At 40.0% G+C, this 24,989-nt stretch overlaps 1 protein-coding gene and 1 long non-coding RNA gene across 5 annotated transcripts in view; one reads left to right on the top strand and one right to left on the bottom strand.

Annotated features, from left to right (window-relative positions):
• Positions 1-1,734, bottom strand: part of LOC111930713 (uncharacterized) — a 31,154-nt gene extending 29,420 nt beyond the window's left edge. For all 3 annotated transcript variants that reach the window (XR_002865275.2, XR_015288726.1, XR_015288727.1), the window contains exon 1: positions 1,618-1,734. This is a non-coding gene — a long non-coding RNA (uncharacterized LOC111930713). The remainder of the gene's footprint in view (positions 1-1,617) is intronic.
• On the top strand, positions 1,725-23,943 carry CHKA (choline kinase alpha). 2 transcript variants are annotated; one of them, XM_086895796.1, is made up of 12 exons: positions 1,725-2,297; positions 5,538-5,649; positions 12,583-12,636; positions 16,361-16,474; positions 17,098-17,231; positions 17,498-17,602; positions 17,966-18,024; positions 19,657-19,744; positions 20,667-20,775; positions 21,256-21,362; positions 21,698-21,779; positions 22,547-23,943. In XM_086895796.1, exons 1-12 carry the CDS (start codon positions 1,987-1,989, stop codon positions 22,604-22,606), a joined length of 1,335 nt encoding a protein of 444 aa, XP_086751922.1. In that variant the 5' UTR covers positions 1,725-1,986; the 3' UTR covers positions 22,607-23,943. The 2 variants fall into 2 exon arrangements, with proteins under 2 accessions (XP_086751922.1, XP_086751923.1); XM_086895797.1 differs by lacking the exon at positions 12,583-12,636.
• Positions 23,944-24,989: the final 1,046 nt, after the last annotated feature.

Below are 24,989 nucleotides of genomic sequence, written 5' to 3'. Positions count from 1 at the left end.
GCCAGTAGCAACGAGATGGAGTTTTCTTGTCTAATAAAAGTGAGTAGAATTCTCTATATCCAGGAAAAACAAATGTTTCTTTTCTCAGATTTTACTGCCTTTTCTTTCTACACTGATAGCAATCTAGAGGAAAAAAAAATCAGTCAAACAACTCTAATTAGGGGAAAAAAATGCAAGTCCTGTTATTCATGCTATCATGACAAGCCAGTGTGAAGCTCGAGCAGCTGGAAACAGAAGAGCCTGTGTGTAAGGCATATTTTTTGCTGTTTTCACCCCTTCTTCTCACATATTTTTTCTGTTGAGATATTCAACATCAGCAATGTTGTCAGGTACTTGAGCAGGGTTCTGAAAAAGAAAGGACTCCTCTGCAGTCCTGAGTAGCCATCTCCAGCAGCAACTGCATGTCTCCTCTCCAGCACCCTAATCTGTGCCTGAGTTAAAGGATTTTATTTCATAAATGAAGAGCTGTGGTATAAAGAGAAAAGAAAATCTCTGTGTCTTCTGTCCCGGTTTGGCATTCCTAAGTCATACATCACTGTTCCTCTTAACTTGAGTCTGGTATGCCTCAGCCAAAACAGCTTTGGTTGTGCTGAAGCTGCTTTGCCAGCACAAAGCCTGTTCCAAAGCCATTTCTGGACCTTTCCTGCCACTTCCCAGAAAATCCGTAGGCTCCTTGGGGATTTTCCAGCACTAGAGTGCCAAAGTGAAGCATGCAACAAAATGAGAGAGCAGCCCGTGTGGTGAAATAGTTTGGGGAAGGATGAGGGAAGGAGCCTATCAGGAACTCCCTCACAACCCAGCAATTCCCAGCTTTAACAATGATCACCACAATAATGGCATCTTTTATTACAAGAGGCTGCAAGTCTCTCGTATACAGAAAAAGACCATCAGGAGTGAACAGCCAAAGGAGGGGGGGGGGGAAAAATCATGGAAGTGCAGAGGTAGTTCAAGGCTTGAAGGGATTTATTGCTTTACTGCTCATTTATGACGAGGTGATATAAGATATGAGGCGACAGTCCCACCCGCTCCGCTGGAGGGGCGGGAAGGCCTCGGCTCCTCCAGCGGGCTGTGACATCACCGCTCCCACACTCGGATGCTGGGGGGGGGGAAGGACCGTAAGGCAGGTGCTGGCCTTTCCCAAAACAGGAAAGCCATGCCAAAGCTATAAGAAACTCATGTCCAAAGCACTGCGTGTAGACATTATTCTTGCTCCCGTAGCTCTACCCTTCTGTTCAGGCGTGATCCCGAGCCACAAGAGGCCAGTTCACCAAGCGGGCATGAGCCAGCCCTCATACGGTAACTAACTCAGTCACTTTCATTAAGGAGCGGACTTTAAATACGGTTATTATTGGTCGCCGCGACCCACTTCGCACCGTGCGGAGATTTCCCACATATTTCCGTATCACGTTCACGGAGTGAATAACACCGGCGCATTGAGCAGCCCTAAGCAAGGCCAGCCCCGCCTGAGGGGGTGCCAGCCCCATTCAGCGCCGCATCACGGCGGACCCAGCAGCGGCAGTTCCACGGCACAGTGCACCGTGAGGTGTCCCCCCTCTCCATTCCTCCCTCCTTTTTTTGTTCCTCCCCTCTCTCTCGGTCTCCCTCCCTCCCTCTCACCTTCCCTCAGCGTTCCCCTCAGGCTCAGCCCCCGCCCCGCGGGCGAGCGCCTCATGCTCCCCTCGCGCGCGCGCACCAATCACGGACGCCTGTAGGGGCCGCGAGCCGAGTGCGCGCGCCCTCCCGCTCCCTTTCCCTACCCACCCCCGCTCCAAGGGCGGAACCGAGAGCCCACTCCAGCCAATCACAGGCAAACGGGCGTGAAGCGTGAGGCGCGAGCGGGCCCGCGTGCCGAGACGCCGTATAAAAGGGAGGCCGGGCGCGAGCGCGGGGCTCACTCGCCGCCGGCACTGACGGCGGAGGGACGCACGCGAGCTGCCGCCCCCGCCCGCCGCCTCAACGGCCGCCGCGCCCCCCCCGCGCCACGCCATGAAAACCAAGTTCTGCAACGGCGATGCCGACCCGTCCCCGCTCGGACTCATCCTTAGCCGCGGGTCCGCCGCGGCCGGGCAGCCGCCCTCGCCACTTGCTCACCCCGAACCCGAGGGAAAGGACCCCACCACGGCGGGCAGAGGCGGTGGCGTCTCGCCCCTGCCCCCGGCGCTGCCTCCACCGCTCGAGGAGGAGTCGCCGCCGCTCGACCCCCGGACGCGGCGCCGGGCGTATCTGTGGTGCAAAGAGTTCCTGCCGGGGGCCTGGCGGGGGCTGCAGGAGGAGCAGCTGCGCATCAGCCCCATCAGGTCAGCGCGGAGGGGGAGGTAGCCCATCTAGGGGGCGGGGACGGGGGCTCGCCGCGGATTCGAGCCGACCCCGGCGGGAGAGGCGAGGGGCTCCGTCTTTAATTTCGCTTTATTCTTTTAAATCCCTCCCGAATTGGGTTTATTGGGCGGTGAGAGGGGGCTGGCTGCCGCGGGGGCGGCGCCGGGTGCGCCCCCGGCCCGGAGCGGGTGGTGGTGCGGGGGGGCGGCGGCTGCTGCTGCTGCATCGCGACGGCCCCGTCTCGGCCCCGCGCCGGGGGAGGGGCCCCGCGCCCGGCCGGGAGAGGGATGGAGCCGGCAGAAACCGCTGCACCGCGCCCCGAGCTCCCTGCCGGGGGAAAAGGGCCCTGCTGGGCTGGCCCTGCCTGCTCCGCACTGAGAAATTATCAGGTAAACGCGGTGTACCGGTGATGTGAGTCATCTTCTACAGTACACAGTAACGAGTGCTTGTGACTCAGCACGTTGGCAGCAGAAATATGTAAATTGGGGACGTTCTGGAAGCCATATGATGTAATGTGCTGAAGATCTTTGCCTGCTTTGCAAAATTAAATAGCATCTTTATTTTGCTTTAACTAAACTGATGTTAGTTCAGAGTTTCCCTTTTAAGCACCGCTTGTCTCACATCTTCCAGACTGATCGTTCTACCTGATCAAACATAGAGTCAGGGACAGTTTCAAAGGATACTATTGTCAGTTTTCTTTCCCAATGTTTCTACTTTTGTCCATTCACAAAACATGCACACGTCTACCCTAGGTACCTAAGGGAGCATACGCAGTTGAGAAAGCTCTGATGTATAAAAGTATGACTAAAACATATTTTGCTCATTCCTAAATTTAGTTTAAAAGCATTATTGAAAAATGAGCAACTCACTGAGACCCAGTGCAGGTAGTATTTTTTTTCTAGCTAGTTTCTCCTCATTTGACATGATCATAAGGAGTTAATGAAAGGAGAGAATTTTAACAAAACCAATACAATTCCTAAACAGTAGACTACTCTGATATGTCTAGTTTGAGTTGCTTAATTAAGTTTCCATCTGTATTAGTGTGTATTGCTGATTTTAGCACTTACTGTCTAAAGCCTTACATTTTAGCACGGTTATCTTTGCATTTCTTGGAAACCTCTGCGTGAGACACCACTTCAAAATAGCTTTGTGATTTCCAAATTTGGCAGAAGAGGAGCTGAAACTTAAGAATGTGTAAAGCCATGCTAATTGGTAGTTGGGTTTTTTTTTGGCAAAAGTCTTCTCACCACTTTTATCTCTGGACAATGCATCATATTGGTTTGCTGATTCTGGTTTCAGTCAGTGTGCATTCTCCAATGTGTCCATTAATACTGTAAAATCATCTTGAACAGCTGTCACTTAAATAACTGGTAGCTTTATCTGTATGAGTGAGATGTGCCCTTTTGACCTTTAAACAAGCTGCTGAATCTACTGACCTTTCAGAAGAACAGTGCCTTTTATTATGCTTCTGTATGGATTTCCTTGATAACTTTTCCAGGTAACTTTTGAAGTTCTAAATGCAATAGTGAACTTAAACTGTAGTGAAACTTCTGTTTAGTGGCATTCAGCATCCACTTTGTCTTGTCTGGTATAAAAAAAGAATTTCTGGGCTTTCACACACTGTGCAGGCTGAACATTTGTTTAAGTCATGTAACTATACAGATTCTTGTGCTTTAGTCCAGTATTTCTTATATTTTTCAGTGTGCTTAGTTCTTCTATTTAATTATTGATATTTTCACCAGAGTTTTCATCAGAGGCATAGAAAAGGTGGCAAATATTTTTTCACAAAAATCTGTCTAGCACAGTTCAGATAAAGCTGAAAGTGTAGTTAGTATAACTAACCAATGTTTGGATTGCCTTTGAATAGCTGGCTCTGCTCTTCCTTTGATATCCTTTCCATCTGTCTCTTGGGTTTTTTTTCCAACCTGTTAACCTTCATGGTTCAAAGTTACTTCATATCTTGTCTCTAAACATCCTTTTTTGGGTGCCTGCCAAGCCACCTGGTTCTTTTCTGTCTCCTTTCTTAAGCATATTGTGCAGCTGCTGTTTTACCCTGTTTTCTTGAGATTTCTTTTTTTCTTCTCAGTTGCTGACTTTGGGTATGTAGGCCAGCCACTGTCTCCTTCTTGGTAGCCTTTTTTTTCCAGAAAGTCTTTTCTGCTTCCCCACTGTATTGAAAGAGAGCCGAGAACAATATTTGAAAAAGCATTGAAAGGAATGTCAGGTTAGGACTGAGAATTGCATTTTAGACACTACATTTTGGATCTGCTGTGGATTCTTGTAATCCAAGGTCACTGCAAGGTATTACATCTTACAGTCAAAATCACTTGCAGAAGGAAAATTTGAAAATTTCATTCATGATAATAATAAGAATGCAGAAAGGCAATGCAGTAAAGAAAATGTGGGTTGAGTAGATGGGTGTTCTTATGAGCTACAAGAAGTTCAGGAAACTTAGAATCTCATCAAGATAGGCACAAACTAGGAAAATCTATGCTTCAATCATTTAGATGATACACAAACATGTCAGTTTTTAAATATAATTACTGTTTAACAACAGTATTTTTACAGGAAAAAGTGGTAGCATTTGTTTTGTTTTCCACAGCTTTATCAATCTAGATAGATACTAGACCAGAGAAACTGAGTGTGGTTTTGGATTTGACAAATACATGAGCAATTTATTTCAAATAAAGAATTGCTTTAATTGTAAATTAAAAAAAAAATTGAAAATGTGTCCCTAAGAAAGACAGCAGAAGTAAGACTTTCATCAGGAATGCTTTATAGCTGAATTTTGAGCTGCCACTCCCAGTGATAGCAACTCTTAATTCAAACTTGGAGTTTTATATTCACTGCATGGTTTTAAACTTATTCTGCCGTAGCTTTGCTTGTGTAGCCAAGTGTATCTGACAAGACTCCAGCATGGCTGAAAATAATTTGCTTAGATCTAGATAGTTGTTTGTTGCATTTTACATCTGTTTGTTAATAGCTTGAGCTGTTATTTGGATCAATAGCTCTGGGTGGTGAACTGTACATTAAGAAGCATGAAGCTGCCATTGTTTTATCGAAACCTCATATGTTATGAGTTATTGGTACTGCTGGAAAACTTTCTTGTTAGAGCAGACCAATTAATCACACCCAAAGGATTTTTAGTTCACCTCTAATCTGCTGAAAAAACAAAACATGTGCTTATCCAAGTCAGCTAATCAATGTATTTCTGTCTCCAGAGGTGGCCTCAGCAACATGCTGTTTCAGTGCTCACTACCTGATACCATTGAGACAGTTGCAGATGAACCACGGAAAGTTCTCCTGCGTTTATACGGTGCAATCCTGCAGATGGTGAGTACATAGAGTGCTTTGGGAGTGGGAGGGTTTCTGTAGCTTCACTGTAATATGCTTGAAGATGTTCATTTGTGACACTATGGAGCTTTATCCTTTAGGGAATGTTTCTGTGGTGGGGGGTAGATTGCAAGCTGAAAACAGTTTTTTAATGATTTGTTATTGTCTAGGACTTACTCCTTTCTACGCAGATCCCAACTGGTGTGAATTAGCTGAAGGCTCATTTGCTGTTTGTTTGGGCACTAATGTTTTGTTTATGGTCTTAAGTTTGGACTGTGGTGTTTCAAAAAAATTTGCTTCTGTACAGAATGTAGAACTTTGACATAACTAGCTAGATTGCGAGACTAAACTGCTTGATTTTAGTCTTGATAGCACTTATGAATCTTGGAGGTTAGTTGAAGGTTTTGTCAAGTTTGTACACTACTCAAGCATTTTATTAGATATCATGGGTAATTGTGCTGCTAGAAAATTTGAAAATATAGTTTTAAAATAAGAATGAAGTGTGAACTTCAATACTGTACAGTCATCTCATTCCAAAATATGCTTTCCTGAATGTGTGGAGTGCCGTATAGCTGGCATAGAAGCTTAACCGGATGCTTTGTCTAACTCTTTTAATGATACTTTTATTTGGCTAGTAAAATGTAAATAGCATTGAAATTTGTCACACCTTAAGTGAAGCAGTTGGCAAATCTGTTTCAAATAGTAGCACTTAAAAGCAAGACTATTTTGTACATGTGGTCTCTTCTAAAGCTGACAGACTGTTACTCTAGGACTGTACAGCAGATCTTCTCTTATCCATCTCTGCTACACATAACGATTACATTGTAAATAAGCAATCATAATGTAAGTGTTTAACCTTATGAAAAATTGCAGCTTCATAACATTACATCTGTATGTTGGCAATTGTTTCTATTTAACTTAGAGGGTCTGGTTTTATTATCCATTAATTTTATATTTTCCAGTACTCAGTCACTTGCTTTGAACAACTGATCCAATATCTGCAGAAGATTTTCTGTTCCTGAAATTTCAGCCCATTCTTCCTGCTTCTGCTGTCTTGACCAAGCTCACTATTAAAAATATCATTAGATATTGTTGCTTTACTGACTTTGAAGTGTTCCTTTATTATATCATGTGAGTTGTTAACTTTCCTGTGGTAACAAACTTTACCAGAAATATGTAAAATATTCCAGTGGTTTGGAAGAGCATGAATTGCTTGGCTACAGCATCATATGTTTTGGGAAAGTTAAACTCTTAAGGAAAGTGTGTAGAAGGTCAGTAATTCAAGCTTAAATAGTCTTAAGTTTTAAAGAGAAACTAAAAGCAGAGCAAAAAAAGGGTCATGTGAAACTTTGTTTTCAAAATGACTCCTAGGATTGATGCTGAGTTGGGGTTCTTTTCAAGAACTATTAATGGTTTCAATGTAATGCTGAGTTAATATGTAGAAAGCTTGAGTAGGAACATGGGCTGTAAAATTATTGTAGTGGTAGAGCTTCTGTTTCCCAAGAGCTGTAAAGAAATATGGCCTTTCCCTTATTTTTCAAAAGAAAAATAAAGTAGACTCTAGAATTTGGCTGCCCTCTTCTTCCTTCAGGGTATTTTTTAACTTGCCTCTTCTCTGCCCCTATCTACTGAAGAAATCAAAATAAATTTTTGGGCTCTAAAATCAGAACCAATTTGGTTTGAAAATTGAAAGTGTGTTCATAACTTTCTAACCTTTCTGCTCTTGGTGTTGAAGGATCTTTTGAGATGTCTAACTTCCTTTATTTCCATAGTGGCAGTGAAATGACTGCTCTTGTTGGTGCAGTTCACTAATGGTTAAGTAAGCAGAGAAAGTCCCAAGGTAAAACTTTGATTGCATTGAGGTTCACAATTTTTGTCAACAAACATTTGTCTCTTCCAGCCCCTTTACCTTAAATGCAAGTTAAAATATAAGCAAACTGTTTTATTGGGTATTTTGAAAACCTCACATGGGATTCCTATGAGTTTCTGGGTGGCATAAGCAGAATGTTATGACAAGCCTGTTAATAGGGAGTAATTTGATACTTTTAGTAAAGTTGCTTAAGTTAAAAACCCTGTAGAAATTAAGGAACACTGCTTAAGTAAGTTGAGTTTTGAGACCTTATGCTAAAATCACAATTTAATTTTCAATGACTTAATTGTAACTGCCACTGGGTATTAGTAGTTACCACTTGTTTGTTTGAGCCTTTGTAGCATGTTTTAACTCTTGTCCATTTTACCTTCTGTTGAAATTGGAGCACAAACCAGTGATATCAGTTCTTTATCCCTTTACTGTAAATACTGTGTATCTATAGCAACCTGCACCAAATTCTTGTACATACAGAAGACAAGTTTAAGTTAAAATTTTGAATACAAGTGAAAAATGGGTCCCTGATTACTAACTTAAGAATGAATGATACTGGCACCATAATTCTTTGAGCCACCTTTTAAAGGAACCTTTTTTGCAGTTTGAAAATAGCTCCAGTTTGCTTATTATGACACTTGGAAGACACAAATGTCAGTACATGAAACTCATCCAATATAAACCATGCCAGCTGGCTAAAGCTGCCACACAGGGAAGGCTTTGTGCCTTCCTCTGTCATAGCTGATATGTTTAAATCAATTTTTTGTGTGCATGACTGTTTGGGGGGAGCTGGGTGGAGATGAACTGAACTGGCTCGGCCATTATTATGAATGGTCACACTGGCATGGATGTTTATAAATCAAGGACTTCTCCTGAGTATATCCTTGAGCAGAATTTTTTTTTTTTAAGACGAGTATTGTACTTGTGATAGGTTAAAGTACTAACCACATTAAAACTCCAATGTTTGAGGCACAATGCAGATATGTCCTACACTAAAAAAGGGAAATGTCTTACTCTGCTTCACTTATATGATTGCTCCAGCTTAGTTGCTAAATTTAAACAGGAGCACTGAAAGTAAAACTTGTTGTGACAAAATGTCTTTAACTTGTTGTATTAGTGTTAACAACTGAAACAAAAGGCTATCCAACAATATGCCACTTAATGTCCAGACTTGAAAATTTGATTTCATATTCATATCACTATAGTGTTTCTACTCAAATTCCAAGTAGCATCTTAAAAATGCTAATAGGATTGTGACATAAGGTGGCATCAACAAAAAATAAGCTCAAATTAAGGTGAAATTTAAGTTCACCTCTCAAAAGGTAAATCAGGGATTGATTCCCATTCTTTTACATGTGTCAAAAGAACCTTGAACTCTGACTCACTGGGGCTCTGTTACTTTACAACAGCCAAAACAAAATCTTGTATACAAATGAGGAAAAACAAACCAGTATACCTAATGCTCCTTTCTGGTCTCTCAATTTCTATGTGAACAGATGCAAAATGAGTATAAATGGTTGCCACAGTTCTGTGGTAAATATTTTTCCATACCTGCCTTGCTGCCTTTTATTTTGTGTAACTAAATAAAATGCAGACTGCTGTGTAACTGTAATTATCAACGTCTTCTGTGGTTGTTGGTGTCCATGTCTGTTTGTAGCATGGAGTAACTACAAATCCCTGGCACTGGCAGAAGGCTTGAAAGAAACCAAGCACCTCTTACGGGGATATATTTGTGTTGGGTGGCATTAAGGGTTTTCTGGGGGTAATGTACCACTTTAGTTGTATATGCATGTGTTCTCTGCTGCAGGCTTGCCCATGCGATCGTGCCTAGAGCACTCTGGTTTCCAGGTGACAGACACGATTCACGGTATAGTATGAGATCTCTGAAGTGGAGCATTCTCTACAGCTTTCATTTTCTTTAGTATTGGATTTCGTTGTTTAAAAGTAAGCCTTAAGTAGCACCAGCTACTGTCTGTGCATCTGAATGTTTACGGCAATAACAGAATATCAAAAAGCTGTCCCTTCCTTTTCTCTGCTCCCTCATAACAGAATGGTAACTTGAGATGTAGAGGATTTGAGTTGTGGCTTTTGTAGAGCTTGAATTGGGGATTCTTCACATGCTAGATTTTTAGGACTTCAACAAATTAGCATCAGTTCCTTCAGGTCTGACAGGGATATGGGATCAATTGCAGATCCTTAGAAGCAGAAATAGTTATTGTGGAATCTAACCCTGGTTTTGTTCCATACACTGAAGTTCAAACTGATGTCTGTCAACAGCTTCTAGAAAAGTTTTCCCTGCACAGGTCACATCTAACCTCTGAGACAATTCCTTGTAATGTTGTGATTTCCTAGCAATTTATCCAATTCCAAGTGCTACAGTATTTTAAAGTATTGAAAATCAAGCTGAGTAAGCTGAGAAAAATTGAGTTATATTTAAATTTGCGAGCAGAGCTCAAAGTTATGTAAGATAAAAAGAGATAAAAGTTCCTTCTCTGTGCAGAATTCTTCAGCCAAGCATCATTTGGGTTTTTTGATAAGGGACTTCATCTTTCAGCCACAAAAGAAATAAATTGGGGGCATTAGGAAGAAAATGCTGAACTCAATTTTCTGTATTAAATTGCCAGATGTCTAATCGCTGTCTGGTCATCTGAGCACAGATCAATGTGTACTGTTTCCCATTCTAGGACTTTTATCTTGTATCCTGCATTAAAATCAATTTACATGATCACAAATTTGACTCTAAACTACTTATATTGAATATAGTTGTCCTCACTTACTAAAACTGTAGTGAACTTTCTCAGGGCTTTGAGAATAAATCGTCCCACAGTAAAAGCCCTGAACAAATATTTGAAGAAATCTTGAACCTGTAGAACACGTGTCCATTTCTAGTTAGTGTCCATGTAGAGAGTGATTAAAAAGCTCTAACAGTTACTCTGTTAGAGTGAGCCTCTTTTTCAGGTAATTAAAATCACCTCATTTCTGTTGATGTATTTAGCTCCCAGAATTGGACATTAGTTGGAGTGGGCTATGAGGGTTATGGAAAAACTGAAATTGATAGATTTAGCCAAGAACAAGTGAGCTAAATAGGCTGACAGATTAAAGTAGTGGAATTTGATTATTTCCTGATTCCACAATCACCTCTGAGAAGAGTGGTTCAAAATAAGGTATCTGATATAACTTGATCAAACTTTTAAACGTCTGGTACATAACATTGCATCCTGCTTACTTTGTTCTCATTGCCCATGTATAGTGAAGAATTTCCTAATCCTAGGCTGAGTACATGGCCACTTGTGAAGACTAATCCTCTCCAAGCTCCCATTCATATTTGCAAGTTATTTACATATTTGTGCTCTTTTCCTTGTGGAAACTAATGCTTCATGCTGAGGGAACAGAAAAGAGGGAGGGGATGCTGCAGAAGTCTCCTCTTGTGATGACTCTGCAATAAAGCCCTAACTGTCCCTTTCTAATGGCACAGTAGATGCCATTAGGCTGTCTCCAACACTAATTTGAGGTGGACTCCTGGAACTGGCTAGCTCTTTATACAGTATGACCTCTGGAAAGCAGATGCCAGTTCAGGTTCTAGGGAAAACTCTAATGTGATTACCTTCTGATTGAACTGAACCATTCTGAGAGCACCATGTTTCAGGAAAGACTCCTGAATGGTGAGTAACTTTGACTGTTCAAGAAAAATCTGAGAGTGGTATTGATGTAGAACATGCTTGTTCAGAGAAGCCCTCTGTAAATGATTTTAATGCTATTCAGTAGTTACATATTTAGCTGTAGTGAATATGTTTGGACTTCATTAATTTCCTTGAAAGTAATATAAAGTAATAGTAGTTTCCATATTGTCTTGTTTTAAACTTATATAGTAGTGTTATGGGAAGTACTTGCTGAAAGACCATCGATTGTTGTTAACTATCCTTCTTCTATAGCTTCTGAAATACTGTAACTGCAGAGCTTGTGTAAATCATTAGTTTGTTGTATTGTATTTAAGGCAGCTGGTGTTGCTTAACTGTATTCCATTAAGTTCATATTTCCACCGTTGTTTTGGACATGTTAGAGCTTTGGAACAGGAAGGTATGCACATGGTTCTGTGAATGCAATGTTTGTGTTCAGAAGGTGGAGATGCTGGCTGCCTTTATGGGCCTCTAAAGCTAGTCTGGTTTAAACAGTCAATGCTGGAATTGCAACATAAATAGCAGCCACAAACTGTCACTAATTCTAAGCAGATATTTGCTTTCTCTTCTCCTTACCTTCAAGCCCTTTAAAGGACAAGGTTTATAATACATCTTGAATTTTTAAATGTGCAGCTCTATTAAAAGCATGTGCCATTGAGGATTCAGTTGCTGAGGGTATGGTTTAATATTCTGAAACTGCTTTACAATGACTCTTAACAACCGTAGCACAATACAGTATGCATGGAACTTGTTAAAGTTTTGCTAGTATACTGTGGTTCCTGCTGAGAGACCTTTAACTGACATGGGCAGTTCATTCTAAGAAAAATCTTGTATTTGCACAGCCAGTGGTACACTGGACAAACAGCCAAGAAGACCCACTCTAAATAAGGAAATTCTAGCCACAAGAAATTTGGAAAATAAGGTAATAAGCAGAAGAAGTGCTTTGCAACCTTTATAACATGCCTCTTCCAATAGTCCTTCTAAGGCTTTTATGTACTCTGTAATGTGTCTCAAGTGCTTCGGCTGGAAGAATCTCATCCCAGATGTAATGCAGTGGGACTTAATTTTCTCTTAATTAAAAACATTCCTCTGAGCTTATGGTGCATTGAAATTGTTTTGAAAGACTGGGGAATAATAAAAATATAAGTGAAAATCAGCTATTTACATGAGTGTCTTGGTCTCAGTGGCACATCCTTTTGAAAGACTTTGGAATTGTTGAAAATGTGGTGGTCAGAGGTCAGATGGATACTAGTGCTGTAGCTGTCACAGATCCAAGACAGTGTTGAGACTTTTAGTTAACTGTAGCTGGTACTTCTACTCCCTTTGTTCTGGTGGTTGCAGGTTAATAACTTTAAATTTCATCCTCTCATTGTGTTTGCTTTTTCTCATTCATAGAGGTCGTGTAATAAGGGAGAGTCTGTACAGTCTCAGAAGGAAAATGACTTGCAAGTGAGTAATTAAATTTGCTTATTTCACAGAATTTTATAGATTATAGGGAAATGTGGTGATCCTGCTTGTTTTAAACCAGTAGTTATTCCACCTGGACTGTGTCTAGAAAATGTAAAAAGTAATGAAGGAAAGAAATTTATTTACTCACAGAAGCAGCATTATGTGAGTGTCTGGACATAGTTTGGAAAGATTCAAGCATCCCACATTATGAAGAAAAAGACCCCCAGTTCTACTCTAAATGGTTTCTTACCATTTTGAATATTGGTGTCAACACTGCTATTTCTAGTATCAGACTCTTCTTAAGTAGATGAACAACTGTTCTCTGCTTTAACTAATCCCTAATTTTTTAATGTATTGGTGAACTCCTATGAGGAAGGTACATGGAGCTGGAGAGAACTTGCTCTTGAACATGAAATGTTCCTGATCAGCACTGTGCTTGGATCATCTCTGCTCTGAAAACTTTAAAGTTCTCCCATTTGGAATAATTTCTTCTCCTGCAGCATAATGTTTAACTGAGTTATCTTTTCATAAAGTCATGTGAATGGGATTTGGTAATTTAGATTTCTACTGTGGCAGTATTTTCTCAGTAAGGGAAAGCATTGCAGCATGCTAGCCAGATGCCTTGGTTGTTGTGTTCTCTGTTTTCAGTTCTGTAATGGCAATGACTAGGGAAAAGTAAATTTTACTTAATTGATAAGTGCTGCTTTTCTCCCCTTGTATTTTTTGCCTTCTGGTAATGCCATCTGAAACATTTTCAAGCATTTGTTTGGTTTTGGGGTTTTTTTTTCCTACTGAGTTGAAACTGGTTTTAAATTTTTTTGTTGTTGAATGACTGCTTTTGAAGTTTTGTTGAACTTTGTTTAGCTTACTGGAACAGCTTCAATCAGCTGAACCAAGATTGAACAGAAAAATGTACTGGTTTGATACCTCAGTTTTCAAAGATGAGAAATGGAGATGGCTTGATTTCTTCTCTACCATAATCCTGTAAAAAATAAAAGTTAGTTTAAAAAAACCCAAAAGTCCAAACAAGCCCCACTCCAGTGACAGAAGCTCATAGAAGTTTTGCAGTATAGGAAACAAGGTTTTGAACTTCAGAAGTTCATTTGTGGTATTTGTTGCTTGAAAATACTGATTCTCTGCTGATAGGTTGTTTTCTGCTATTAATCTCAGAGCTAAAATGTCACTCTTGAATCAGTGTTCTCAAGAATTACTGTCAGGATGGATTTGTTAATTTTCTTGTGTCTAGGTTATGAGAGATGATATCCTTTAGAGAGAATCAAATTCTCTGGGTTCGCTAGCAAAAGCATTGTAGCTTCTGAGCTGCCTGGTGTGTGACAATTGTCTAAACATTGGATAGTCTTGTCAGCTCATAAGGCCTTTTAACAGGAATTTGTTTTACTTTGGTTTTGCTATAATTGGCAGTAATTTTCCTTAGAATATGACTCTTTGTGTATATTATAGTGAAATTTTTGTTGAGGCAGGAAAAAAGCAGAAGCTTCAGTTCCATCTGAAGTGTAGAAAGGCTTCTGATCTCTCCTTGCCTGTATGGGATTTGTATCCTGGGGAAGTCTTGTAACAAATGTGTATAATAGTTAGCTTTGAAACAAAACATTGATCTTTAAGTATTCATTTAAAAACATGAGTGGTCCAATTTTCTCCAGAAATCTAAATACAAGTGCTTATGGGTGAATCTCTGAAACTGGTCAAAATTGAGAGCTTTAGCTCTTAATAACAGGTTGTCTTGGCAAGCATGAGTATGTTGCAAAGTGTTTGAAGTCACTGAATCTATAATTTCCTTGGTTGCAATGCTTGGTCCTTTAAAGTAATCAGATGAACATTAATCTGAGGAGTCAGATACCTGGATTTGTTCAGTCTCCATATGAAGTATGCTATAGAATTTTTTTCATGTCCTTTAGTAGTTTATTTCCACACCTATCCCATGTTTGGCAGTAGTGTGTGGAGTGGAGATTTGGTAAAAGGTCCCTTGGGTATTAGGAAGGAGAAGCCTTTGTGCCTGAGATTACATGGGTGGTATTGTTCCAAAACTCTCATTGGACTTGTGCTCAAATAACCATTTGGTTTCAGTGAGGAAGTTTTTCTAGTGCTTGCACTGCTGATGCATGAAGAGATGTCTTAATGAATAACAGGATTTTTTCGTACTTCCTGTTATCCAAGAATAATAAGCTGCTTTTCAGTAAGATATGGAAACAAGTAACTGACACCTTAATGGGAAGAGACTTAAAAATGCCTGGTGTTGTACCAGGTGCTGTCCAAGTCAACTTTGGTTAATAATAGTGGACATTCAGTAGCTTGCAACTAATTTTCTTTTTGGTGCTTGGTATTAAGTTTCAAAACTGAACAGAAAGAGTTCAGACCTGTAATGATGAGGGCATGTGAAATGATTAAAAACATTTTTGGTGTGTTAGTGGCTAAAGCATTTGGTGCTTTGAGGAACTGGCATGAAAAAAAGGTGGAGAACATAGATGCAATACATTCATATGCAAATTGTCTTAAAGTCTCAGTTTTCCACAACACAGTTACATGAGTCTTTATTGCACTTCAATATGAAACACTAGAACTTATTGAAGATCTCAGAATAATAAGGTGTGGAACAAGAATAAAAAACATTTCTCAATACAGTTGCCTGGAGTGTACTCAGGAGTGAAACTTCTATAAAGTTGTTTACTGTCTGATACTGTGTTGACTGCAATAATGCAAAAGGATCTGTGGTCAGAAATACCTGAGAGCTTTCTTGATGTTGTGCTTTTTATCCTTATGCTTTTAAGTGTTATGGGTTTGGCTTTGAGATGAGTTGCTCAAAAATAGACAGAGGCCTGGCAGATCTTTAGGATTTGAGTAGAGCTGGATTCTGGTGAACATAATTGCAAGTAGAGATTTATAATGTGACCTCTGTGTTTACTTATAGATAATCTTACCCATCCAGAAAGCTACACTTCAGTGATTTTTAACTGTGTTTTTGAGACTAAATATTTCATATTTCTATTAATTTTTAAGCATTCGTATTAAAAAGCTGTCTGCTTCTCATTGTTAAGAACCAAGCCCTATTGATGTAAGACAAAGAGAACACTTGAGTTAGGCTTGGTGGTAGAAAGGGTAAAACACACATGTTCTTTAGCAGAAGCTTAAATTACTTCCTCACTTGAAAAAATAAAAAAGGGAATACTTAGTGTGCTTAATGCAAGGAAAAACTAGTCATTCTTCTAAATGAAAAGTTGTTTTATTCAATAAAAACAATATTTTATTGTTGTCTGTTCACTTCATTCACTTGTGTAGCTAAAATATCCTTTTCAGAGGCAGTGTTCTGGAGAGGGTTAAAATAGCTGATATAGGATAATATTTGCTGTTCCTTGTTGTGTTGCAGTGGGATGAACTCCTCCAGGAAATGAATTTGCAGAGTTCCCACAGGTTAGAGAGGTGTTTTGGTTTTTGCAGTTTTGGTTTTTTTTTTGATCTGGCTCACAACAGTACCTGCTAAGTAATACAGATTTTCCTCCCCAGCTTTAATTTGAAAGCAAAATACTTGTATTGCTCCCATCCTGACTAAAAGTTATTAGTCAAGAAACTTTGATGAGTAAAATGCTGAGTCGTTTCAAAGCCAGCCCTAAAATTTCTCACTTGTTAACAGTTTAGCTGTTGCACACACCCGAGGTAATGTCTGTGCATTCATATTAGTGAATAACTAATACTTTAATTTTTTTGGTAGGGGGCAGAAGCCATGGTTCTGGAAAGTGTTATGTTTGCCATTCTTGCAGAGAGAGCACTTGGGCCAAAGCTGTATGGAATCTTCCCACAAGGGCGACTGGAGGAATTCATTCCCGTAAGTCTGGTCATAATTAGTCAGTGGGCTGTTGGAAGCTGTTTTAATTGATCATGACAAGGAGGTCTCTGGACTGCCCAGAAAAGCAGGGATGTGGGAATGGAATACTTGACTGCCTGTAGTAATTGCTGGCTGTCATTTGATACAGTTAAGAGAGTGGGTGTTGGAGAGCCCCATTGTAGCTCTTGCCAGGGGGAGATATCTAAAAACTCTTCAGCTCTAGCAGAGGCTAATAAATGAAGATAAAAAGCCTGTTAGATACCAAACATAGCATGGGGAAGCTGTGGAGTAACACTTCCCTTTAACAGCAACAAGAGCAGATGCTTTTGATGTTCTTAAATATTTATACTTGATCTGCTTTGAAGATATTCTTAGTGTGAGATGTGATACTCCCCAGGTCTTGAATCTAGAAGTGACTTGATTAAGTTGTAAGTAGGGCTGGCTAGCAGCTTTTCCAAAGGCAGCAACTTTGTAAGTTCATCTGTGAGCAAAAAGAGTGTTGCTTGAGTACTATGCTAGTGTTTCACACGGTACTGCATAGAGCCTAATGCTAGTTTATAATTAGTCACAGTTCTGTAACTCATCAATTAACTGCATTTTAAGAATACTGTATTTTATTACAGAGCAGGAAACTGAGCACTGAAGAACTAAGCTTACCTGACATATCTGCTGAAATAGCTGAGAAGATGGCCAGATTTCATGGCATGAAAATGCCATTTAATAAGGAACCTAAGTGGCTTTTTGGAACAATGGAAAAGTAAGTTATGCAATACTTTATGGGAAAAAAGGTGACCTGTTGTAATTTTGATAAGCAGATCATTCTTCCTGAATGCCTGAGAACACAAGCTTTCACTGTACCCAGAAACTATCACATAAAGGACTTCAGTTACCTTGAAGAACAGTAATGTTTTCTTCAGTAACTCTTTCAAACTTCCTTTATTTTAGTTTAAATGGCATCATAGTATGGGAAGAATAATATACTCATTGTTACACATCCTGTATTCTTGTTTTTTTTTTTAACAGGTATCTAAATCAAGTGCTGAGAATTAAATTTACCAGAGAATCCCAAACCAGAAAACTAAACAAACTTCTCAGTTACAATCTCCCCCAGGAAATGAAAAATCTAAGGTAGGTTTATTTTGTCTACTACTATCTTCTAATCTCTACAGTTTCTGGATGGGTTTTTGTATACTTGTTCAGACATGTTATACAGTATAACACTTTATATTCATTTTACTTTGCAAGCTGGGGATTGTTTTTGGTTCTGTGACCAACCTGAGTCTCATACAAGTAGAAAATTCTATGATGAAATTGCTGATCTGACTTCCTGATAGTGATGTCAAATTTCACTGTTGTGATGTTTTGTTCCTAATTGAGAAAATAGGCCGTTGGCAGGAGGAATAGTGTTCAAATTCTTAACAAAATATTACCTGGAAGTGGAACATAACTTGTGATTTGTTACTTAAAAGATGCTATGTTGCTTTTTTCTAGAGCAATGCTTGAAGCTACTTTTTCACCAGTTGTGTTTTGCCACAATGACTGTCAAGAGGGTAAGCTGCTAATACTTCAGTATTGCTCAGTAATGTACTGTTGAGCCTTTTCTGGTTATTTGTTTGCTCGATGAAAGGTAGCCACATTCAGAGCTACTGCCCTGAAGCAGCAGCCTGTGTACTCCAGTACCAAAGCAAAGTATGGGCTTCTGCAACCCTTCAGGCTTCTTCAGAGAACTCTGGTGTCATGAGTGGGTAAAGCCAAGATTGTACTCATGCTCTGTTAGTACAGGTCAGTTAATGAAGGGAGCCTTATGTGTTTTTTGTTTAGACCATACCTTGCTTTGCTGCAATATACATGATCGGAGTTGGGGATACCCAAGTCATTTTAAATGAAAGATGCTGAAGTGCAGTGAGTGACAGTGACAATGGAGAGTAGGGTAGTTTGATGTGGCAGTTTTTAACTTGTACTGGTAAGAAACATTAGGAAAACCTTATTCACCTTTTTTTAGTGTTCTCTGGGAGTCATGGAAGGAAAAGCAATTTTCCTGAGCCAATTACTGAAAAAGATGAGGAGGAAGCAAGGCTGAAGGTGTGTTGGGTATGCTGTGTTTGTGTGCCCTGTCACCTGAACAGTGGGTAAGCTGGGCTGAGCTGGAAGAATGCTCTAGTGGGCCTGTGTTCAGGGCTGTATTCCTGTCAGTGGTCCCAGCTTTGTCAGCTAAGGCTGAAGAATTGCCCTGGAGGATAGTCACATAAGGATAGGCAGCACAAGAGGAAAATGCTGATATGAGAGATGCTGTGAAATTTATATAAATCTCAAGCTGTGGAAAGAAACAATGCAGCAAGGACTGCTAAGGCTGACAGGGCCACCTGAGCCAGCTGCAAGCTAAACTGGGGAAGAGAATCCTTGGTAGATGAAATCTGCCTCTCCCTGTACACAAAAAACTTTGCTTTCAGCTTTACAAGGTAAAGCTATATATCTCAGATTCCAGAGAGCTGGAAAACAGTCTGTGCAACCTGGCTTTTTCTGTCATCATGGTTTAACTAAACCCAGCTGGCAACTCAGCCCCACAGAGCCACTCAGTCTTCCCAGTGAGACTGGGAAGAGAACTGGACAGATAGCAGTGACAACTCATGGGCTGAGATAAAAGCAGTTAATTAGGGAAAGCAAAAGCTGCTCACACAAGCAAAGTAAACAAAGAGATGATTTCACTGCTACCCATGGGCAGGCAGGTGTTCAGCCATCCCCAGGAGAGCAAGGCCCCATCACACACAACAGTGACTTGTGGAGACAAACACCATCACTCCAATCCCTTCTTCCCTTCTTCCCACTCTATATAGTGAGCATATAGTATGGTCAGTTGTTCAGCTGTATTTCCCTACAACTCTGCCTGCACCCCCAGTCAGTTTTTGGGCTGGGGTGTGAAGCAGAAAAGACCTTGACTCTACAGAAGCACTGCTCAGCAGGAACAAAAACATGCCTGTTATCAACACCACAAATCCAAACATAGCCTTGTGCCAGCTACTATGAAGAAAGTTAACTACCCCTGCCAAAACCAGCACACCTATAATTCTTCCATGCAGATGTAAGGGATAAATGGGATTAGCTGAAGAATGTTCCTTGAGATAGTGTTGCTTTTCTCTGATTTTCCTGCATTATTAAATATGCTGTATTATCTTAATTTTCAGGTAATATCTTACTTCTGGAAGGCAGAGAGAGTTCAGAAAACCAAAAGCTGATGCTCATTGACTTTGAATACAGCAGCTATAATTACCGGTAAACACTTCATTTTCTCTTCAGCACGGGAGTGTGTTCCTTTCTGCATGCTACAGAGGGACCAAGTCAATAATACCATCAAAGTCATCAATAATACTGATTATTTGTCTATTCTAGTGAATTGTGTTCTGCTCTGATGGTGGTGGTTAGCATATATAACTAATCAAAACAGCTCTGGTTCTGATTCTGTTAAGTTTAGGCACACAGCAGAGGCAAAGTTATTGGGGCTCCTTGGCTGCTCAGACTAGAGGGCTTGTTTATGCACAAATGGCTTCTTGCTTGCATGTCAGAATTTTTCTAGTGGGAAGTTGAGGAGAAGAGTAGATTTTGTGAGCATGTCAGCTTTGCTTTTGTGTTCTTTCCTTCTGTCCTTTCTAATGGCTTTTTCACCTTTGCAGATGAGAATACAAGTTTTTCACTGCATGGTTATGCAACATGATTGTTTTTCTTCACTCAGCCATCTAGTTAAGTGTTTTTAAGGATGATGAAGTGTGTATAGTTAATGAGATGAAACATCACCATAGCTGGAATAGGGAATTCCAATAATGTCAGTGGAATATATTGAAAACTTTGATTATGATCTCTTTACCTGCAATAATGCAAATATTAGAGACTTCTGACTTCACACTGAGATATAGTGCATACTCAAGTATTTTTACTGTCTCCATTGGTGTAAAGTTTGCTAGCAAAGTCTAGTATTTTCATGTAGCTGGTAGCTTTCATTCTGAACTGCCCCTCTTTATGAACTGTTTTATAATAATTTGCAAAAATTTGTTTTCAGTTATCAATTAGGTTGATCAATTCTCTACCTCCAGCAAAACTGCAGTAAATTGAGTAGCCCAGAGCTTTTAAACTTGATTTTGCTTTAAAAAAAACCAGATTGCTACTTTGCAAATACTGAGGTACTTTATTTCTTTTTCAGAGGATTTGACATTGGAAATCACTTCTGTGAATGGATGTATGATTACTCGTATGAGAAATACCCATTCTTCAAAGCCAGTGTTCTTAAATATCCTTCAAAGAAACAACAGGTAGACACAAAAGACATAGTTAAATGCCAGTGTCCGTAGTCTTCACATATTAACTCTTTTTTAATTCTCTTTTGGACTGACTGTGTCCCAAGATATTTCTTCCATGACTTCCTTAAGTGTGTAATACTTTCTGTAATCCTGACTACCTTTGCTTTAAAAATCATAGTAACTTAATACCTGTTCAGGATAGAATATTTACTGTGTGCTGTGTAGCCATCCACCACAAAAAGTCCAGTAGTTGTAGACTGCAACTATGAAATTAGCTGGCAGTAGCAATGTGCTGCCTGTCCTAATATAACTTTTTTAAAGTCAGACTTTCAAGCAATTGTTAGAAGCACCATTAATCTTAAAGCTAACTCCAACAGCTGTTGATGTTTGGAAAAATAAATGCCAGCTTATTAAAAGGACTGCCTAGGTCTGAAAGGAAACAGTGTATCTTGAGATGAAAAGTTGTAACTCAGTTGTTTACTTGCCTTCCAGCTTCATTTCCTCTCTAGTTACCTGTCTGCATTCCATGATGGCTTTGAAAATCTGAGCAATGAAGAGAAGTCCAAACTAGAAGAAGAAGTGTTGGTAGAAGTTAACAGGTAACTTGCCTTGTACAACTGCATCTTCAGGCTTCCACCGTGGTACCTGTACTTGTATCTGTCTCACTGGGTGGAGGAACTTGAGCAGAGAGAGACTGAAAGCTATTTGTATGCAGTAAAGAACAATCTGTCCACTGTAACATTAGATATGTGATATACACTAATAGTGGAGTAAGCAGAATACTACTCCATGGGGCATTATTTTTATAGTATTGTAATTGAATAAAAGGTGTGGATATCCCCAAACTAGGGAATACTGTTCTAAGAGGACATTGAAATAAGGTGTTGTGACTTAGCTGGGTCTTTATTTCAGTAACATAGCCTTGTCATTTCAGATTTGCCCTTGCATCACACTTCTTCTGGGGTCTGTGGTCTATTATACAAGCAAAGATCTCATCCATTGAGTTTGGATACCTGGTAAGTTTTTTAATTGTAGTTTTACACAACTGAAAATGAGTAATCTAAATAACCTGTGGTACAGTATTGAAAAGGCAATGGAATGGCCTCTCACAGCAACTAGTATCTAAGTGGAGTAAAGCTTAAAAGCTTAAAAACTCCATTTGTTACTACTTTATGCTCTTTCATTAAGAATGTAAAGAACATCCAAGATCATAAAAACTTCAGAAATTGTTCCCATGGTTATGTAGAGAGTGTATAGCCTTGTCGAGCTATATTGCAACATTATTCTGCAGTAAGACATCCCAGGCAAGACAGGCCAAGATGCAGTGAGAATTCTGAACCAAGTACTCAAAATGCACATTTCCTCTGGTGATGTTCAGTGTGCAGCAATATTTGTGCCAGGTAGCAACTTGTACTTGAGAAACTGATCAGTCTGGCTCTTGGACTGTGCTCAGTGTACTGTAAAGTGATAGGACTGGCAGGTACATGGAGTATCTTACCAGAAGTGTTGCAAGAGCCAGCCTTTTTAGTGAAGTCCTGGTCTTTTTAGTACCTGTGTTTTCTGACATTTTGGCAGCAGCTAATTGTGTTAGAGTTGAAACAAAACTGGAGGAAATGTTAAGAAGCCAGAACACCTCTGGAGAGATTATCCTTCTAAATAGAGCTAATTAGTGCATTGAGATGATGGATTAGCAAAGTAACACAGTTAATACCTTCATTATGTTTCCCCATCCCAAAAAGAAAACGGCTGTTTATTGAGTACTGAGTGTCCCTTATTTCCCCAGGAATATGCGTTATCCAGATTTGATGCCTACTTTGATCAGAAGAGAAAGCTGAAGGTGTGAATGTGGGAGGAGTGGCCTGTTGGTTACTGTATGAAGAGGGCAGCTGGACAGAACTTTCACTGTGCTTAGGCTACTGTATCTCTAATGAAGGTGTCACTGAATTCCAGTTCCTGGGAATGCAGGTGTACAGTACTGAGGACTATAAAAATTACTTGTTTACAGTTCCGTAAATAGTTGGAATGAGATTGGGAGGCAAAAGTAAAATACAACCATGCAATATCTTTAAATCTTTTCAATCTAGAAGCTATTTTGTATTCTGGGAGAAGCTTACAATTAAGTGTCAATACCACATGCATCAGAGCAAACTTGCTGTGGGTACATTTTTGGGGGGGTGTTGGCATTCTGGTTTTTGTTGTAAGCAGAACAGCTGTAAAATCTGATTGTAGACATTGCCTCTTAAGGAGAAGGAAAAGCAAAGGAGACAACTGCTAAACTGTGAAGTAGGCTTAAAAACTTACTGTGAGTTGAAGTTCACCATGCCCCAAGAACACTATCTTCAAAGCTGCTGATACCTTACATCACTTTAACCAGAAGCAACTAAACACATTGAAGCAGTGTGCTTTAAAGTGTTAGTGACACACACATGAATGTTTCTCCTAGGCTGGTTTGCCTGGGAAGTGAAGTATGAATGAGCTTTGAACTTGACATTCTGAAGGAGTTTATTTTGAACTGTTTGTTCCATGTTGTTCAAGAACCCAGCCTGGTTTTCTTAAAATGCTGTGTCCTGCACAGGGGGTTCTGTGGGCTAGCAGTACTGGGAAGAGTGCCTTGAATTGCTCTAGCAGCTCCCCAGATAACTGGATTGGCATTGACAGTACTGATAATTGAGGCCTGTCTCTCTTCATGTGTTGCCACAGTATATGGCTGTAATGAATAGTAAAGCCAAAGACTGTGGAGAACACTTCAGGAAATCGCTGTTCTGCCCATCCAGTTCTTATGTGGCTTGAGAGGTGCTTTTCTTGCACCTTCAATTCTCATCATGTTCCAGGAATCCAGTAAAGTGGAGCATCTTGTGGGGAACAATAACATGTATATTGAAACTTGAGTATAATCTGTGTACATGCCATCTAAAGATTTCTTTTGATTTTTGGGAGCTTGTTTATTTTGAATGTTACTTGTTTGTGCTTTCTAACACACTGTATTATAAACAAACTTCTAAGTTTACTCTTTTTGACTTGTATAGCAAATACTGTTTGAAGCGGCTGAAGAAATCTGCAGCATTTCATGTACTGTATAGCAGAACTTGTAAAAGCTGTCATGTTACTCTCTTGTACAGAGAATCATTTTCCATAAGTTTAGTTATTAATACTTTATAATAAATATAAAGCACTTAAAAACACTGTTGTTGATATTCTTGAGTCTGTTACAGCTGCAGGATAAAATTTCTGGCCTTAATCTGTTGGATCCTTGCAAAGGCAGACTGAGATACAGGGCTCAGTGCTCTGGGATACATCTTCTACTTAAATGTGTCTTCAGCAGTTATTGCACAATTGAATTCTAATAAAAAGTAAGGTGTTTAAAGCAAGCAATGAAAAGCAGACTGAACATCAGTTTTGAAGTCTATAGCTTTAGAGGTGGCAAGAGTTTTAGTGGAAGCACTTCACTCTCTCTGCCCTGTTGACTACCCTCAAAGCCAAGGTGAAAGGTACCAGCACACATTGAATTTTACTACGAACACTTTATGTGGTGTGCCAGTATGAACAGCCAGGTCACTTCTCTAAGATCCTGAAGGCTTCATTTACAATACTGTAGCACACAGCAAACCCAGTGGAAATGGCAGCATAGGGAAAGGGGTGGGAACAAACAGTACAAGTGAGGCTTTCCAGGTACTTGAAAATATTATTGATATGTAATAGGTGTCTGGCATCTTGGAAAGTATTCCAAGGGTAAATTCAAGTTCTTGAGAAACCACCCATGGATACTGACTCATCACTTCACATTTCTCAGAACCAAATAGGGAAGAGGACTCAGTCTCAGTAGTGCTAACTGTAATCAAAGGTGTGATTGGAGGTGATCCCCTTTAAGTTTAAGGGAGTTGCAGCGCCTCTTAAATTCAGAGAGGAAACTGAAGCTCCCTGGTGAGATGTTTTGGGTAAGTCTCAGAACTACACTTGTACACCAGCACCTCTACTGTGCCCTCACCAGGTGAGGAAAGACCTTGAAGGGAAAGCAAAGCATGCTCCAGCCTGTGCCTTCTGTAAATTGGCTTTTAAAAGGATGAGATGACTCTGAGTGTTGTGTGGTATGTTTGGTGGGGACATCGGTAAGTCAACAGTTGTGAGCAGAGACAATCTTAGTCACTTCCTGGTATTTTTTTCAGTCTTGCCTCTTGATGGCAAGTTCTTTCTGTTTCCTTGGAGAACTTGGAGTAGACAAAGGAATT

The sequence above is a fragment of the Cyanistes caeruleus genome, chromosome 6 (genome assembly GCF_971803275.1).
Source record: "Cyanistes caeruleus chromosome 6, bCyaCae1.hap1.1, whole genome shotgun sequence".
NCBI lineage: Eukaryota > Metazoa > Chordata > Aves > Passeriformes > Paridae > Cyanistes > Cyanistes caeruleus.
The sequence above is the reverse complement of the archived record's forward strand: the minus strand, read 5'-3'. Positions and strand labels throughout refer to the sequence as shown.